The 18,135-nt window shown below is 22.3% G+C and overlaps 5 protein-coding genes across 5 annotated transcripts; 4 read left to right on the forward strand and 1 right to left on the reverse strand. All coding sequences in view use genetic code 6, as the record gives it.

The window, feature by feature from the left end:
- Nucleotides 1-1,107: 1,107 nt before the first annotated feature.
- TTHERM_01362500 (IBR domain protein) lies at nt 1,108-5,539 on the forward strand (the record flags this gene model as incomplete). The annotated part of the gene is made up of 9 exons (XM_001029661.3): nt 1,108-1,234; nt 1,368-1,609; nt 2,025-2,288; nt 2,351-2,467; nt 2,823-3,378; nt 3,440-3,709; nt 3,863-4,858; nt 5,117-5,398; nt 5,451-5,539. The coding sequence occupies 9 exons, from the start codon at nt 1,108-1,110 to the stop codon at nt 5,537-5,539; spliced, it is 2,943 nt and encodes a 980-aa protein (XP_001029661.3).
- Nucleotides 5,540-6,752: 1,213 nt separating this feature from the next.
- TTHERM_001362507 (hypothetical protein) lies at nt 6,753-7,352 on the reverse strand (the record flags this gene model as incomplete). Its single annotated transcript, XM_012800652.1, has 1 exon — nt 6,753-7,352. One exon carries the CDS (start codon nt 7,350-7,352, stop codon nt 6,753-6,755), a length of 600 nt encoding a protein of 199 aa, XP_012656106.1.
- A 2,545-nt stretch (nt 7,353-9,897) lies between these two features.
- TTHERM_001362515 (hypothetical protein) lies at nt 9,898-11,998 on the forward strand (the record flags this gene model as incomplete). Its single annotated transcript, XM_012800653.1, has 8 exons — nt 9,898-9,936; nt 9,998-10,047; nt 10,363-10,452; nt 10,602-10,691; nt 10,904-10,993; nt 11,117-11,206; nt 11,600-11,816; nt 11,993-11,998. The coding sequence occupies 8 exons, from the start codon at nt 9,898-9,900 to the stop codon at nt 11,996-11,998; spliced, it is 672 nt and encodes a 223-aa protein (XP_012656107.1).
- A 286-nt stretch (nt 11,999-12,284) lies between these two features.
- TTHERM_001362523 (transmembrane protein, putative) lies at nt 12,285-13,005 on the forward strand (the record flags this gene model as incomplete). Its single annotated transcript, XM_012800654.1, has 2 exons — nt 12,285-12,323; nt 12,454-13,005. 2 exons carry the CDS (start codon nt 12,285-12,287, stop codon nt 13,003-13,005), a joined length of 591 nt encoding a protein of 196 aa, XP_012656108.1.
- Nucleotides 13,006-13,701: 696 nt separating this feature from the next.
- Nucleotides 13,702-16,033, forward strand: TTHERM_01362530 (hypothetical protein; the record flags this gene model as incomplete). Its single annotated transcript, XM_001029664.2, has 5 exons — nt 13,702-14,226; nt 14,303-15,121; nt 15,342-15,429; nt 15,490-15,861; nt 15,972-16,033. The coding sequence occupies 5 exons, from the start codon at nt 13,702-13,704 to the stop codon at nt 16,031-16,033; spliced, it is 1,866 nt and encodes a 621-aa protein (XP_001029664.2).
- Nucleotides 16,034-18,135: the final 2,102 nt, after the last annotated feature.

Raw genomic sequence — 18,135 nt, forward strand, 5'->3', positions numbered from 1 at the left:
AACATCAATAAATACCCCCACCCACTTGAGAAAAGAAAAGTGTTATTCTGATGCCTTGACCAAAAAATAAAAAATACCGTAATAATATTAAATCTATCGAATTACAGTTTATTTTATTATTTCAAAAGATTTTTGTCTTTAAAAACTGACAAGCTCAAACGATAAAAAATAAATATAAACCAAAAACATTAAAATTCTTTCAAAAATTATAAAAAAAAAGTCAAGATAAAATGCAACACCAAGATCTCATTGTCACCATTAGACCTGCTCACAACCCCAACCCCAACCCCAACCCCAACCCCAACCCCAACCCCAACCCCAACCCCAACCCCAACCCCAACCCCAACCCCAACCCCAACCCCAACCCCAACCCCAACCCCAACCCCAACCCCAACCCCAACCCCAACCCCAACCCCAACCCCAACCCCAACCCCAACCCCAACCCCAACCCCAACCCCAACCCCAACCCCAACCCCAACCCCAACCCCAACCCCAACCCCAACCCCAACCCCAACCCCCAACCCCAACCCCAACCCCAACCCCAACCCCAACCCCAACCCCAACCCCAACCCCAACCCCAACCCCAACCCCAACCCCCCCAACCCCAACCCCAACCCCAAAAAAAATAATAAATATAATTGATAATTTATTTGTTTATTAAGATATAGAAAAAAGTTTTATTTACTTTTTAATGTTAGAATAAATTAGTATTAAAAAAATTATTTAATTATTAGTGAGAAAGATATCCTTTTAGAGCATATTTGTGTGTGTCTATGTATGTATGTATCTTAGGTTTTAATCGTTAAGGTAAAAATTAAAAGAATTAAGCAAAAACTGATAAATTTTGATAGATTATTTACTTTTTGAATGTTTGTTTTGTTTCTTTACGATGAATGATTAAGATTTTAAAGAGATCAGAAAATATTACAAGGGAAAAGATCAAATAAAATAACAAGGAAATCATTTGTTTTGCATTATTTTTATTAGGAGATTTGCTATGAGAGTTAATTAATCAATAATATTAAATCGATCAATAAAAAAGGATACAAAAAATACATTAGTAATTAACTAAATCATATTATAAACAAAAATAACAAATAGATTGAAATGAGCGACGGAGAGGACTATAACGAAGATGACTACTATGAAGGTGAAGAAGAATATTACGATGATGGAGGAAATATTGAAGAGGAGCATAATGATAATCTTGAATTGCCTTCCTAGTTAGTTAAAAGTAATTTTTTTAAGCGCTATAATGGAATAAATATATATTTTGGGTAATCAAAACTGTTTTATGTCTAAACATATTTTTCATGGCTACTTTCAACAAAAATTTGGGTTAATTAATCAAAATTTTAATATTAAAGAATAAAGTAGTGTTGCAACTCATAAGAATGTCGAATTCGTTTTGAAGAATGAGATTATTAGCAGAATTGAGAAATCTATTGAAGCTGTCTAAAATGAATAAGGTATTTCTAGTGGAAGAGCGCTCTTTTTGCTTAAAGCCTGCAAATACAATGTTTAGGATACTTAAAATATTCCTCATAAGATCATGGATGACATATACTTTAGTGAGACCAAAGAAGCTACAGAGAATAAGAACAAGAATGTAAAATAATTATATTTTGTTTGAATTGAATTGATAACTGATATTTGCAAATTTTCTATATACTCTATTAAATGATATTTCACTTTCCCGATCAAAATCAATTTACTAAATAAAGAAATAAAATCAGATATTTAAAAGAAAAAGCAAGCATTAGAAATAATCTTATCTCTCATACTCATACAATTTATCTAAACGAAAGCTAATCAAATAAAAAGATTTTTGCAGCACCTTTGGAACTAAAATTTGATCTAATTTTAAAAAAACAAATTTCTTATAAAATGCAAATAATAAGAATAAAGTGAATGATAAATAAATAAATATTTTATCATTTTTAACATTTTATTTCTATAACAAAAATTTTTATTAAGTTTTAAAAAAAAATAAATAAATAAATGAATTATTTTTATAATATTAGACCTGTTTGTAATGCCAAAAAGAATTGGACAAAACTGCATTTAATCTTGAATGCAGCCATCGTTATTGCATGTAATGTGCAGAAAATTACATAACAGAGTAATTTAAGCATTAAGAGGATGAAAATAGAGTGTGTTGTAAATGTCCCTTCGCTTCTTGTAAAGAAAGATTCGGCTTTTAAGATTTCAAGAAGTTATTAGATGAGTAGGCATTCAAAGATTATTGCAAGTTCTTGGAAGATGATGCTTTAAAAATTGCAGATTATGTAAAAAATAATGATTAAAACTTTAACTCTCAATAAATTAATTACTTTATAAATTAATATAGATTATTAGATGCCCTTCAAGTGATTGCATGTACGTTATCGTTTAGATAGATTAACTTTCTCTCAAATAATCTGCTAAGAGCATGCGTTGTTAATGCAGAACTTTGTTTTGTAGTTCAGTAAGAATACATTTATTAATGATTGATTGAGATATTCTTAGAATAAATAATATTATTTCATTTATTTTTAACGCTCGTAATGATCTAATTTAGAAATCAATGATTCGAAAGAATCAAACATGTTTTTTAAATGCGTTGGCTTAATTTTTGCAAAATTATGAGTAGACGCTTTCTAAGATATTAGAAAGATACTCAAATTAATTAATTTTTATTTTTCTGATGGATATTTAATCAATCAGACTGAATTAAATTTAAAAATCTTTTGTCTATTTTTAGCTTAAGAAAATATTAGAATAATAAATTATTTATTTTTGCTTTTATTAAATACCTTATTTAAAAAATAAATGATAAATAGTGTGGTAGCAATGCTCACGAACCTTTAAAGTGCAGTACTGTGAAGATATTTAACTAATTAGAATAAGAATAAAATTAAATTAGGACATTGAAAGAAAAGGAAAATTTGTATGTAAATAAAAAAAAAACATTTGAATATTCAAGTTTTTCACATTCTTCTGACTTTTGTCCAAATGGATGTCCTAAATTCCTAGTTGAAAAAAAAGATAATCCTAAAGTTAAGCAGTGCCCATTCTGCGAAGGTAATTTTTGCATAGATTGTAAATAATTGTATCCTTGCAAGTGTGTTGAGAAAGAAGAATCTAAAGAATCTATGATGGAGGCAGAAAATGATAATCAAAAAAGCAATGAAAAGTAAGTTGAATTACCTACTGTTGTTGACTATATCTTACCTTTAATGAATACTTTTACTGCATGCAAAGATAATTTACTTTATGTCAAAGTTGCTAAGAGAAAAATTTCTGCTTATCTCCAAAATACTTTGAAATTTGTATCTGAAAAAGGAAAATATGAATCAGAATTGAACTTTGTTCATTCTTCTTTAGATGTCCTAGAAGGTATTTATTTTAAAGAAAGTAAGTTTAAAAACATCTTATTAATTATTTATCTTAAAAATAGATCTTTTGCTCTTCATAGGTCACGCCAATTTATTCATCAAAATAGGCGCATCAAGCAAGGGTGATTTGCTTAAATTTTAACTCGATGAATTATAAAATCAATATGAATAGCTTAAAGAAGCTCTCACAAAAGATTATAACTAGTTTTACAAAGATCTAAAACCTGATGATATCTTTGGAGCTAGATTCTAAAATCTCAAAGAACAAGTATTAGCAATTTGTACCAAGGTTAATAGAAATCAATCAAGCTGCGCATCAGATTTCATTGGAGGTATGCTTCTTCTTTTTCTTTTTCTTATTAAATCAAATTAGATCTATCTACTTATTTCAGCTTGTATAATTTAAAGATAAAATACAAGTTTTAAAATCGTGTTAATAAAATGGAAAAATAATTTATTAATTTAATTTTTTTAAAATATAAAAGTCAATTTAAATGATGGAAATTTCGAAGCATACTTCAAAATCTATTAAAAAGAATCCCCTTAAGCTTTAGCTACTATAAAGAAGGAATAAGAAAGAATAGATAGCGAAAACAAAGCTAGAAATAGTAAGTTCGGAATGATGGGATTCGGAGACTTCGGAGGTGATATGATGAGAGGAGGAAGAATGCATTAATATGGTGGTGGTCATGATTATCATCCTAGAGGAGGTGGTTATTAAAACAGAGGCATGCCAAGATAGAAATAATAATAAGACTCAGATGATGATGAAGATCACTATCCAAGAGGTGGCCGTTAACATATGTAGAGTAATATGGATGATAGCGATGATGATGCTGACAAAATCTATAGTTAAATTATGGAAACTCCCTAATAAAAATTATTGAAATTATTGAGTTTAGTTTAACTAAAATTCCCAAGATACTTTGAAGAAGTTAGAAAATAAAAGACCTATATTGATGCTTTCAATAAATTAGAAGAGTTAAAGAAAAAGGATGAACCTATTTATAAATCAGATAATATCCTAGTAATTCTTCCTAAAGGCATCAGAATTATCAATCATGCATATGTAATGAATTTAGAGCAAGAAAACATTTAAAATAACAAAGTTCTTCAAGAAATTATCAACTAATATAAAGACATCTTCAAAGCCTTTGATGATAAAATGTCTAAAATAAAAGAAGTGACCCCTTGGAATGCTTAATTCTTTGATTACTTTGAGTTTTTGATTATGAATGAGTACAAAAAATTGAAACCTAACGAAGAAGCTTAAGTAGAAGAAACTTGTATTGCCTGTAAGAAACCATTATATCCTCTTGATGATGAGCAATTTGCTACTAAAATCTTATCAAGCTCTAAAAATATATCTGACACAGATGTAATTATAATTTAAGACTGTTAGCATCCAATCCACGTTGGTTGTTATAAACCTCTTGTTACACCATAAGTCTATTATAAATGTCCTTGCTCATTAGAATATTGTAAATTTATTAATAAATAAATAAATAAATATCTTTGGAATTTTATATTTATTTACTCAATAAAATAATTTATTTATTTACTTACTTACTTACTGTGAATGATATATATTAAATTAAAAAAGTCCTATAAATTTTTTCATCAAATAAAGCTAAAATTAGGCAAAAAAATAAAAAATAAAATTTATCCATTTTTAAAGATAAAAGTTATAGAAGATTTGAGGTATTTTTTTTACAAAATTTTAAATAAAATAATAATAGTTAGACCTATAGGTAAAAGTATTTAAGCATTTGTTAAGGATCAAGAAGATTACTAATATGTAGAAATAATATACAGAATTCCAAATTAAACTATTAATAATGTCTAAATTAAAGCCTAGAATATTATAGCTTATCTTTATCCTTATGATGAAACCTAATCTCAATTAATATACAATTGTTATAATTGTTATGTAGAAGCTTTTAACAGGGGAATAACTTTTGATTTTTCTGAAGATGGTAAGGTTTAGTTCAGAATTTATCACCAAACCGTTGCTCCTCCTAGTAAAATAACTAAATTAACTATTCTTTTAATATATTAATTTTTTTATTTCAGGATTTAAATAGCTTATTTAAGACGATAGAGAGTCAATGTATGAGCTTAAAAAGCAACTTGAAAACTTTAATATAAAACCAAACTTCTGAAAAATTAATAACTTGCATTATTCACTTACAATTTAATTAAATTTTGTTAGCTTGTTTCCAAAATACGTATGTACACACATTTATGTTTGATTTTTCATTAACTAACTAATATGATGACTCTTTTTAATTATCTATCTATCTATATTGTTATTTATCTTAATTTATCATCTTTACAATTTTATATAAGAGTTAATTTTTTAATTAATTAATTAATTTTTTTCTCTAATTTCAAATATCCTATTGTATGTTAAATATTTTTTGTATCAGTTTTTTATCCTAGTAGAATATGCTTTTTTCATTAATAAACCTTAACAAATTTAATTTTAATGAACATATCTTTTTAAATTTTAAACTTTTGAGACACTACTCATTTTTTATAAAAAAGAAAGAAAGAAAATATATATTGATTTTAAAAACTATTCTTCACTTGTAAAATAAATAACATTTTTGTGAGTTTGTTTTGACTCTATTTAAAATATTTATTTAAATAGAATATTTATGATAAATTCTTTCTCTTAATGCTGTTTGATCAAAAAAAGTAGTTAAATATTTATTTCTACTTTATGTGTTTCTGACAGCTAATATGATAAATAAATTTTTTTAGATTACTAAAGAAGAAATATTCCTTAGAATAAATTGATTAAGACTGTTTTCTAGCCATAGTAATAAAAGTTTCTGATATATTAAATTGTAAATAATAGTGTCTTTTAAAGATTTTTTGGATCAAAATGATGAAATTTTTTTGTAAAATTGGATTTATTTATATTGAATAAGAAAATTATTTAAAAGATAAACGAATGAGTATTAGTGAAAATTAAAAATGAATATAGGAATAAAATATAAAATACATACATAATAATCAAATAATTGTTTATTTATTTTTTTGTTGACTTTTTTATTGATTAATAATGTTTATATTTTTTTTGTTAAATATAATTATAAGTAATTATTTATATAAAGAGATAGATGTCAATTAAAGTAGAAATTTCTGAGTTATCGGAAATCTTAATGAATAAGCTTGTTGTTATTATTGCAATTTTTTTAGGATTGCTTAGGAATGCTTGCCGCATTTGTTTTAGTATGAAATTTTCATCCTGTCTCTCATTTGGTCAGCAAACTCTCTTAAGAGAGAGGCACTTGCTTTTTGTAATTTACTTCTTCAAATGAGAGTCAGTCGATGAAAAATTGAGCTTTTAACTTCAAGAATTTTTGTTCAAGAAGTTCTTGTTAACGTTCTTGCAGATATCAGCATAATCACCCAAATCTTCAGCAAGGTATTCGTGTTGAGCTTTATTTTTACCCATAGAGTGGTTATTCTATCTGTCGTTTCTTTCTTGTTTTTCTTCAGGGACCTTTTGGTGTTTTTTGTCTTGAACTTTGTTATTGTGTGACATTTTATAGAGGAGATTGTAGTAGTTAAAACTGTTTTAGATTGTTTCTTATTTACTAAATTAGTTAGTTCGGATTGATTTGCAAAACTTGTGTTAGGCTTGAGGGCTTTTAGTTTTACGTAAGTTTTTTGGCTTGTTTTTTGTTGCTTTTTTTGTGTGTTAATTAATACTTTTTTATTAATTTATAATTATTATTAATTGATTTCTGATTTCGCTGAGCTGGCTTTTAATTTGTAGCTGTCTATAGCATTCTGCCAATAATTATTTATTTACTATATCAAACACTTAATAAATTCTGCTTAGCTACAAAGAAAATTTGAATCAGATGAATCTTATCTTTAAAAACAATAACTAAAATTAATTAATTTATTAGACTTATTAGCTAGCTGTTCTATCAATATAGAGTAATTATAATCGAACATAAATAAATAAATAAATTTTTCATTATAATAATTTTTTTTAAATTGTCATCAGAAATTTAATTAACTTCTTCTTTCTTTCTTTTGTTTGTTTGTTTTCATTTATGCTATTTCAATGTAAAACTTAAATCAAATACAGAATCTTCTAGTAGATTCTATTAAGATATTTCAAAATATCTGTCTTAAGGGATCTCAATTAATCTATTACAATAAAATGTCTACTAACTAATAAGATAAATATTTATTTTTTGCAATAGATTATCGCGTTTCGCTTAGCATAGAAATGCCATATTTGCTTGAAAATAATCAAAATTTTGTTGGGGAAATTCGTCTATAATAAATATACTTCCCACCACATGAAAATTAATTAATTCAGTATCAAAAAAAACAATCTCTTTATTCTACTAAAAAAAATGAAAGAAAAAACTTATTTAGAATTTTGCATTAATAGAAAAAATAAAATCGTGCATCCAAATTTTATCGTAGATTTTTTTATTATTTTACCATTTTTCATGATTTATGTCTAAAAATTTTGGTCTAAAACAACCTGAATAAACTCTATCCTTAGAATTGTTTGTGTATTTTTTTCCAAAAAGAGGTTTTTCATATTTTAGTAACCTATTTTATTATCTATCTTAAATTTTTTCCATATTGATAACAAAGCAAAGATATATTTTTTAAGATAGAATTCACTGGCAATATCTTTTTTCCCTAAGAATTTATAATAATTCTGTAGATTTTATTTTTAAAACGAAAAAAATATTAGCAAATAGAATAAAATTTCATTAATTTTTTACATAAACCTTTCTATCTATCCTATGAAAAAATTATGTAAGCAAATAATAATAATAATAATATAAAACTAATCAAGAGAAAATTTATAATAAACATTTAAATATAAATAATTTTTATAATGCATCCACTTTTTCTTCACTTAGGCATTTCTAGTTTTAAAAACTTAAAAACATTTTAAAGCAAAAGCAAACAAATAAGAACAAAAATAATTTTAAGTATAGTTAGTTTAGTTTAGTTGTTCATGATTAATTCATTAATTGATTGATTGATTTGTTCATTCAATAATAATTTATTGATTGATTGATCGATTTCCTATTCTAACTACTATTGAAATTTATGTTGTAAGTAAATCCACTTTCTAATTTAATATAGATACATAGACAATTTTAGGTATAAAAACCAACTAAAAAATAATATAAAACACTCTCTAGTTAAAAATTCATTTTTCTAAAATATTTTCTCTCTTTTTCTCTTCTTCTCTCAAAAAAAGATTTCATTTCAGATTATTTAGATTAATTGTATAGATTTAAAAGTCAATTTAGCTAAAGAAAAACAAAAATATCTCTTTTTTCAAATATAAAGCTTATAATTGATGTCTTATTTAATTATACATTTTTCTTAAGTTTAATTCTATTTAGAAAATGCTAAAGCAACAATTAGGATTTGATTGGACATTTTATGTTTTAATATTAGCTTGCAGTTTGTTAATTTGTCTTGTAAATCAAACTTTGGATGTATAAAGTTCATTTTTATCAAATTTAGAAAATAAAAAGATGATAATATATCTATTAATAATAAATATGATCGATCATAGAGATATTTTAAAAAACAAATTTATAGCAATTCTAATGCGATTAAATTCTCAAATCAATGTTTTAATTATTTAATTAATTCGATTTCTAGTCGAAATATAAATGCTCTTAAAAAAATTAACAAAAAAATGTTTCTTTTTTTCTCTATTTTGAATAGAAATTTCCTTCATTTAATATAAATCATTATATTACGTTTAAGTCTTTATGGAAAATAGACAAAATCTGCGAGTTTATAAAAATAGTACCAGCCAAAAGAAATATATATATTTATTTATTTACAAAATATATTAGCTGAATGTAATTAAATAAAAAAATAAATAATATATTTTCATTTTAAGAATAATTTACTTTCTAAATCTATTTTACATTAAAAATTACATTTTTTAAAAAAATTATAAAAATAAATAGATTCAATCTTTTGTTTTCTTCATATTCATTTTTTGGTTAAATGTAAGCCTTTTATATATATTTAATATATATTATGAATATATTACATATATTAGAAATATATTAAATATATAAATAATATATTCATAATAAATTTAATATAATACAATATATTAAAATATATATTAAATATATTTTTATAATATATATTTTTCTAATATTTTTTGTATGTTTCAAAAATTTCAATTTAGGTTTAATTTTTTTTAAAAAAAGTGATTTTTTTCTGGTATTAATTTATTAATGAGGATTGATAGCATAAAATTTAATTAAATGTATTATTTTAAATTATTTTCTATTTTATTACTTGTTATTATGAACATATTTCATATACCTATTTTCACTAATTTGATTTTCACAATTAAAGATTAAGAAAATCCAAATTTGTGAATACATTCTACTTTTAATTAAATTTGAAAGTTAAAAACTTTAATTAGTAGATATTGCATTAATAAATTCATATTTTTCAAAATTAAGTAAACTTAATTTCAGTAAAAATGGATGAAGAAAAGAAAAAATATTTTAAACTCAAAGATGTAAACTTTTGATTATAGTAAAACTAACTCTTACTTAAATTTATTTTTATGCAAAAAAAAGTTTTTAAATTCGCCAATATCTAGCCACACAAACATAGAAATAAACTTGAGGTATTTTAACACAATTTATTTTACATATCATTTATTATTTTACTTAAAAATATGTTTATTTTTAATATATTTATTTTCTTTGTTTATTTCTGATTCATAAATAAATAAATCAATAAATTATTTATAGAAAAGCGAATTTGAAATTAATTCATTTTTTAAATTCATTTAATTCTAAATAGAAAGCATTAATACATTTTTTTAAATTTTAATGAAATTTATTTTAATCTTCAATTTTTTATAAGCTAAAAATAAAATTTACTTTAATTAAATTAGTTTATCTTCTTTTTCTTATATTTAATAATACTGTATAAAAAGAGACATTTAGATTGGTGATAATAGTGTTTTAAATCTCAGCTTAGCTTTAGCAAAGTGTAACAATCTATCAGTTTTGACTCTCAAATTAGAGTAATTAGCTCATTTAATAATTTAAACTATTAAATTTAATCTCTTTAATTTTTTAAAATATTTATATAAATGTGTAATAATTAATTTACTAATTTTTCTTAATTTTTAATTTTAAATAAATAAATAATAAACCTATTTAAAATAAAAAGTTAGCAAGAATTAGGATATTCAGGTGTATAATATCTAGCTAATGCGATTGCAAAATGCACTAATCTTACAACTTTAAATCTTAATTTTAAGTAAAAAATAAATAATTTTTTTTTACTTTTTCCAGTAAATAAATACCAGTTAAGCAACTCTAAAAATGTTGAAATAGTTTTCATATTTATTTTTTATTTTTATTATGAGTTTGTAATTTCTAAAATCAATTTATTCCCTTAAAAATAAATTAAATAAATAAATCCTTATTTGTTTCATGGCTATTTTAAAATTACTTTAATAACATCTAAAGTTATAATAAAATTGGGGATAAAGGACTATCTTATATAGCACATACTATAGGAAAGCTGATGAATCTCTAAATATTGGTACTCTAGCTTGAGTAAATTATTATTTACCTATCTTTTTTATGAGTTTTATATTAAAAAATAAATGTTATTTTATATCTATTATATTTCTTTCTCCAATTTCATTATATATTAATATTATTCACACACAAAATAAGTATCAATCAAATTTGTGGCTTTGGTATATCAAATTTAGGCTCTGAATTAGCTTAATGCAATAAATTATCAAATTTAACACTTTATCTAAGGTAAAATTATTCATCCATCTATCCATATTTTTTGATTTTAATATTAATATTTTTTAAATTAAGTAAATATTTTTTATTTATTCCTTATTTTTATTAAAAACCCTATAATTTCATTTTCTATTTCAATACAACATTTTTATTTTTTTGTGTATTAATTTGAATTATTTAAGGTGAGGGTATAAATTAGAAAATATATAAATATATAAATTAAAGAAATAATTAGAGTAAATATTAAAAAATTTTACATAAATTTAATTAACATTCAAAGTTGAATTTCATTTTTGAATTTATTATATTTTTATGACCTTTATACTTTTTTTCTAAGGTTTGCTTTAATAATTAAAGCTTTAAATAATGTGTTTTATATATTTATACTTTATTTTCATTTAAAAGTGGTAATCAAATTGCAGATTAAGATACTTCTAATTTGTTTTCTTCTTTTACAAAGTGCAAAAATCTCTCATCTTTGACACTTGACTACTATTAAAAATTGTTTTATGAAAACAACAAGTTTTTCAATTTATTTTTTTATGAAATATTAAAGTACTCCTTACTTGTGCAAAGCCTTAAAATTGTGTTCTCATCTTTCAAATTTAACTCTTGGCCTAAAGTAAAAGAAATTTAAATTACTTAAATTTTATGAAAGAAGTTTTAAAAAATTCTTTTAATTATTAATATTAATGTTTTTTTTAATTTTAATAAGAAATTTATTAATATAAGCATTAATTTTTTTCTTCTTCTTTTATTTACTGTTTTGAAAAAATTACATGATCTAAATATTAAAAGTTATGAATGTATCGGTGATTAGGGAATATCAGATTTAGGCTAGGCTTTTGCAAGCTGCTTTAATCTTTAAAATTTAGTTATATGCCTAGGGTAAAAATAGTTTATTCTTTCTATTTTAAATTTATTTTTATAATTAACTAAAAATTTTTGTTTTAAAAATGGTTTACTTCAACTGATTTATTTATTTACATTTATTTGATCTATTTTTATATGCATAATTATGATTTATATATTAAAGAGGAGATATCATTGATGACTAAGGTATGATAAACTTAGGTAGTGCTCTTGGATAATGCATTAATATCAAAACTTTGGAGATTTACTTTACTTTGTAAAAATATTTGATTTTATTAATACATCTTATTTTTTAGTTATTAATTTGAATGCCATTTATTTATTTATTTATCTCTGGCTAATATTTTTCATATAAATTAAACTAAGCTTTTTTTTGAATAATATAGAAATAGCTTCAAAATAAATAAAGACATACCTAAACTAATCAATAAAATTCTAAAAATAAAAAAATTAGTCTATTTTTTTTATATACTTTGAGAAAGTTGACTCATAAAATGAATTATATTTTTAAAAAAATACAATTTTATATTAGTATAAATTAATTTATAAATAAGTGTATTCTCATTCATTTTAAAATTTATGATAAAATATTATTAAATTGTCAAAAAAAAAATTTTTTTTCACATTATCAATCTATAATTATATAAAAACAATAATCTATTATTTCATTAATTTTAATCTTATTTTATTGTATATTCAGTAAATTTTTGATTGTCTCCGAACATCACTAAATCTCAATATTAAAGCTTTTTATAGGTTCTATTTTTATTAACTTTATTAAATATTTGAAAAATAATAATTTATTTATTTATTATTTATTTTTTTTTTAAATTAAATTAAATAAAGAGATATTTCTTTAAATTATATTTTATTATATTTAATAAAAATTAAAAAATAATTTTATAAAGAAATATGAAAAAGAACATTTAGATGGATGATATTATTTATGAAATTAATAATTTTGGGTGAAAAAAATTGATTTTGAGCTGTCCCAAACCCACGCATTTAATTAGTTTCCCACATATTCATTTTCTATTATATATTTTTATTCAATAAAATTTAATACTTTTTGAAAAACTTTTATTTTGAATTCTTTTCTTTTTGATAGGCAATTCTAATATTATAAAAAATTTATTTAATTTTCTGTTTTATTAACATTAAAATATTCAATCCTAAAGGAATAAATTTGATATTAAAATTTTTTTTATTGTTAGAGTTTTCTTACTCTGTTTTCTATGGGTTTTATCTAAATTTTTAATGTAAATTGTATTTTTTCTTTTTTATTGATTAGTTGTTGATTTTTTAAGTAGAAAATTCTATTAATAGGATTATTAGCAAGCCTTTCATTTTAACATAAAAAATTGTTTGTTTTTAATTGATTTGTAATGAATATTATTATTTTATATGAAATTATAAAGCATAAAATTTGAAAAACTACACAAAAAATTAATTAAAAAAATAGAAAAATAATCAATAATTTAAGCACTATTTACTTTTCTTTCTTTTTAAGCATATAATTAGTGAAACTAAAACTTAAACAAATGCTATTTATAGTAGTAATAGTAGTTTTAAATAAATTGTCTTATAGTTAGGTCATAGACAATTGTAATGTTTAGAGCGGATTTTATTTTAACATGGATTAAAACTCTTGTAATCAATGCTCTAATTAATGCTATGCCTGCTTTGGAGAGAGTTAGTGTTCTGAATGTCCACAATCATCATACTTGGTAAATTATAAACTAAAAAAATTTGCATTATTAAAAAGAATTTAGAGTTAAAAAACAGGCAATTGCTTAGATACATGTCCTGAAGGAACATTTTAGTCCCAATTCTTTAGTCAATGTCAAGAATGCTCTATTAAAAATTGTTAAAGATGTAGTTCCCCTAATACTTGTTCTTTATGCAAGCAAGGTTGGGTTTTGTCATAAGATCATACATCTTGCCTCTAAGATTAATGTTTTTAAAACTAAAACTATGTGTACAATCCAGACCTTTAAAAGTGTCAAACTTACTGCCCATAAGATGAAGATAAGTAAAATAAGATATGCTCTTCTTATTTCCAAATTGGCTACACATAATCTTCTGTTATTCCGTCAAACCTTTACAAAAATTGTGTTATAGTAAAATTTATAGTCTTTTAATTAAAGTAGAAGTAACAGGTAAATAAATATACAAATAATCTCTCTTTCTTTCATTCTGAATGCTTTAAATTATATATATTTTTATTTTATTTAGATTGCAGCTTTGTGTTAAGACTAAATCATTCTTTATAGCTATGATGAGCTTTAGCCTTACTATACTTTCAAGATAAGTGGAATAGTTTAAGACGCAACTTATTTTGAAGATGTCATGTATATTTTAATAGAGTCTTCAACAACATAAATAGTAACTTTTGACACTTAGAATGTTTTCATAGAATACTTTGATACTTAAAGTTAATGCAATAGCTAAATATATAACAATTAGTATCTATTTTGTAGATCTGAGATCACTATTGAGTAAAATATTTTTGCAATGGTGGATATTTTTACTTTAAAAAGTTATCAGTTTTAATCAGATAATTCAAATATTGAATTAATTAATTCTCTCCAGCAGAGTACTTTAAATAATGGCCGAATACTCAAAATAAATGACACATCGCTGACTAAAGTAGAAACGCAAAATTTGAAAAGAAATCTCCAAGATGATAGTCTTAACTATGAACCAGAGCCTTATAATTAAAATATGTTATTAATTCCATTTGATATTCCTCTAATTAGAGTTCTTCCTAGCAACTAAACTTCTACTTAGTCGCAATATTATTATTAAGTATTTTTGCAGATTAATAAAGTTATTGGCTTTTCAAACTAGGATAATAATTTTTACTATTTCAATTTAACTACGTTAAACTAGCCACTTCTAGCTGTAAATATTCCTAATTCTGGAGGAATAATTTGCGAAAGCGTATATGGCAATACCCCTATTTTTATTATGTCATAGTAATAAGACAATTACTATAGCTATTTCTCATCTATAAGTTTCAACATGACATCTCAGCAATATTAATTAAATAATGTAATTTAATAGATTTTCACTTTTCTTCTTAATTTGAATAATAAATATATTACTATTAACAATTAATTTTCATTCCTATCCTTTTTTTTTCTACTATTTTTAATTTCAAATAAATAAGAAAATTAAACCTCCCAAAAAAAAAAATTTTTTTATTTGATTACTGAATTCAACTTTTTCGTTTAAATAATTATAAATTTTGCAATTATCATTTTTTTAAAAGTTTACACAATTAGATTACAGCCAAGGAAATTTAGAGCAGTGTTACATTGACATAACACTTTAAATAGTAATTTTGTCTAATTAATAAGGTAAGTTTAAAATAAATTGTATTTCAAATCTATTTACTATTTTTTAATAAATTAATTTAGGATGCCAAATTTATAATTTGTTGGATTTGATAAATAATGTATAAAATGCTTAAATTTAGACATATAATTTTACGAGAAAAGACAATATTATAATAGAACAATAAGTATTAATAACTTAAAAATTTATAGCAACTATAATTACTAATGAGAAAAACAATGAATTAAGAATTATTAATTTTGATTAAAGGGGGTTTTAAACAGATAATATTGTTCCATTTGAATTGCTTATAAATTACATTGGATAAACTGAATATTTGACATAAGTAATATATGATTCTATTAACCAAAGAATTTATATCTCTAATCAAAAAGAAATTCAAATGATTCCATTAGACTAAACTAAATAAAGAGCTTATGCTTCTGTAGAGGGAAGTAAAATTTAATAAAAATATGGAGATTTGATAGATGTTTTTTATTCTGAATAAAATGAAGCAACATATTTTACTTATAAATATGGATTTAGCATTATTTATAAAAATTAGGACAAGCAACCATTGGCTAGCTATCTCCACTTCTAAGTACTGGCGTTTAATATCTTTAATGATTACTTTTTCCTATACAATAACCAGTTTTGTGTAATTATAGACACAACATAAAGATAAATTTTAACATTAAATATTGGTGAGTTTTAAACAAATTAAATTTAGGTTTAATAAAATGAAAATATCTTTTTAGCAATTTTAAATAGCTAGGATTAATATTTAATTTTCTTATTTTCTGGCTATAAATAAATTAATGCATATACAATTAATATTGATCAATCATTAAATATATCATTAATAAAATTAATGGGAAGTAGATTATTAATTTTAGTCTAATCTTAGACAATAAGATAGTACTTAATTAAAAATAATATTTTGTTTAAAGAATCCTAGTTTAATGGTGGAGTTTTACCTAGTACTTAAAAAAATAAATATTTATATTCAGTTTAAGATGAATCTAATTTTATATTAACATACGATGAGGAATCTTAGTAAATAAAAAATTTTAATTATTTTTCATCAATAGCTACTTCATAATATTGCAATATTAATCTCTTTACAAATACAATATCCAAAAGATATTTATCAAGCATTAATATTTTAAATACATAAACATAGTAAAAGATTGAAGTACGATGCCTTTCTTACGTTTCATGTAATTCTTATCAAAGTCAATTTTATTCTATTTTTGTGACTTATAATAACAATTTAGTTAAATTAGATTTAATCAAATTTAATTTAGCTTAAATAAATTATCCTTATGGATCTTACAGCTATATTTAATAAGAAGAACTAAGAATGATATAAGCTTACAAAAAGAATAATAGTATTTATGCTTTTTTATCCATCAACAATGTAAATTTTACAAAAATAAATTTTATTTTTAGTCAAACTTTTTTAAATTAATAGAACTAAACATTTATTTATGATTTTGATTATATGAAGTTCAAATAAGTGGTTTTAAATTCATATAAAGAAAGTAGTAAGAAATATAAAGTATATGGAGAAGATCAAATTATATAATTTAATTCAACTTATACTTCCTTGATCTATGATAGCTACAATGTTTTTACAAATTAGACAATATAATATTAAGATTTGTTTTATTAGACTTCTGTGACTTAGAATTATATAATTATGGAGTATCCTGAGCATTTTCTATTGTTTAATACATAAACAAAGCAATTTTCAACCATACGTAACTTCTTAAATAAAAAAAATTTTTTTTGCATATTTAAAAAAAAATCAAACATTTTTATTACCAAAAAATGCTTATATTAATTTTTCAATTACTTTTTAATATTTAATTTATTACAATATATTAATAATTTATTAAAAAAAAATAATTAGAAACTTAAATTTAATTTGGAGACGATTATATTATTAATAAAAAAATATTTTAAATTGGTTAAGGTATAGTGATTTTATTATAAAGCTTAAACAATAACTACTACTTGGTCGATCAAAATAATAAAATTATTAGCAGTTTTTTTAACTTCACTGAAGTATAATACCAAAATGATTTAAACATAATTGTGATGCAAGACGGCAAAAATAATAAACTGCTCATTTAAAACTTAAAAAATGGTTAAGTTATATCATATAACAATTAGTTAATCACATCTTATTCCACAATAACGGATTAAATTTTATAAATCAAAACGCTTAATAGCATCTTAATTTAGTTTAGTTAGTTTGATTTATTAGCTGTGTATAACTATGAAAAATCTTCATTTTATTTAATATGCTTAGATAAATAAATAGCTTTTTACTCATAGCAATTATTATAATAAGACAATATAATAATTTGCTTGGATTTTAATACAATTATTAAATTTGAATTGTTCGAACATAGTTATAAATTTATTTAATATAATCCTCCAATTAGCTTTATTTAGATGATTCCATAATTTATTAGTTCCAAATTAAATTATTATAATTTTAATTAAGATGTAATCTACTTATTTTACTCACTTAAATCTATAATTGCTTATTAACTTGAACCTCACTTTTAGAAATACTGCTCTATAGATATTCAGTAATATATGGTCTATTAAATATTTCCTTAAATTCAAGTAATTTCTAATTTAAATTAAAAAAATATTTTTTAATTAATTTCAAATATTTTTAATTTATTCTTTTTAAAGAGGAGGTTTTTAGTTTA

This window comes from Tetrahymena thermophila, assembly GCF_000189635.1.
Source record: "Tetrahymena thermophila SB210 genomic scaffold scf_8254033, whole genome shotgun sequence".
Classification (NCBI taxonomy): domain Eukaryota; phylum Ciliophora; class Oligohymenophorea; order Hymenostomatida; family Tetrahymenidae; genus Tetrahymena; species Tetrahymena thermophila.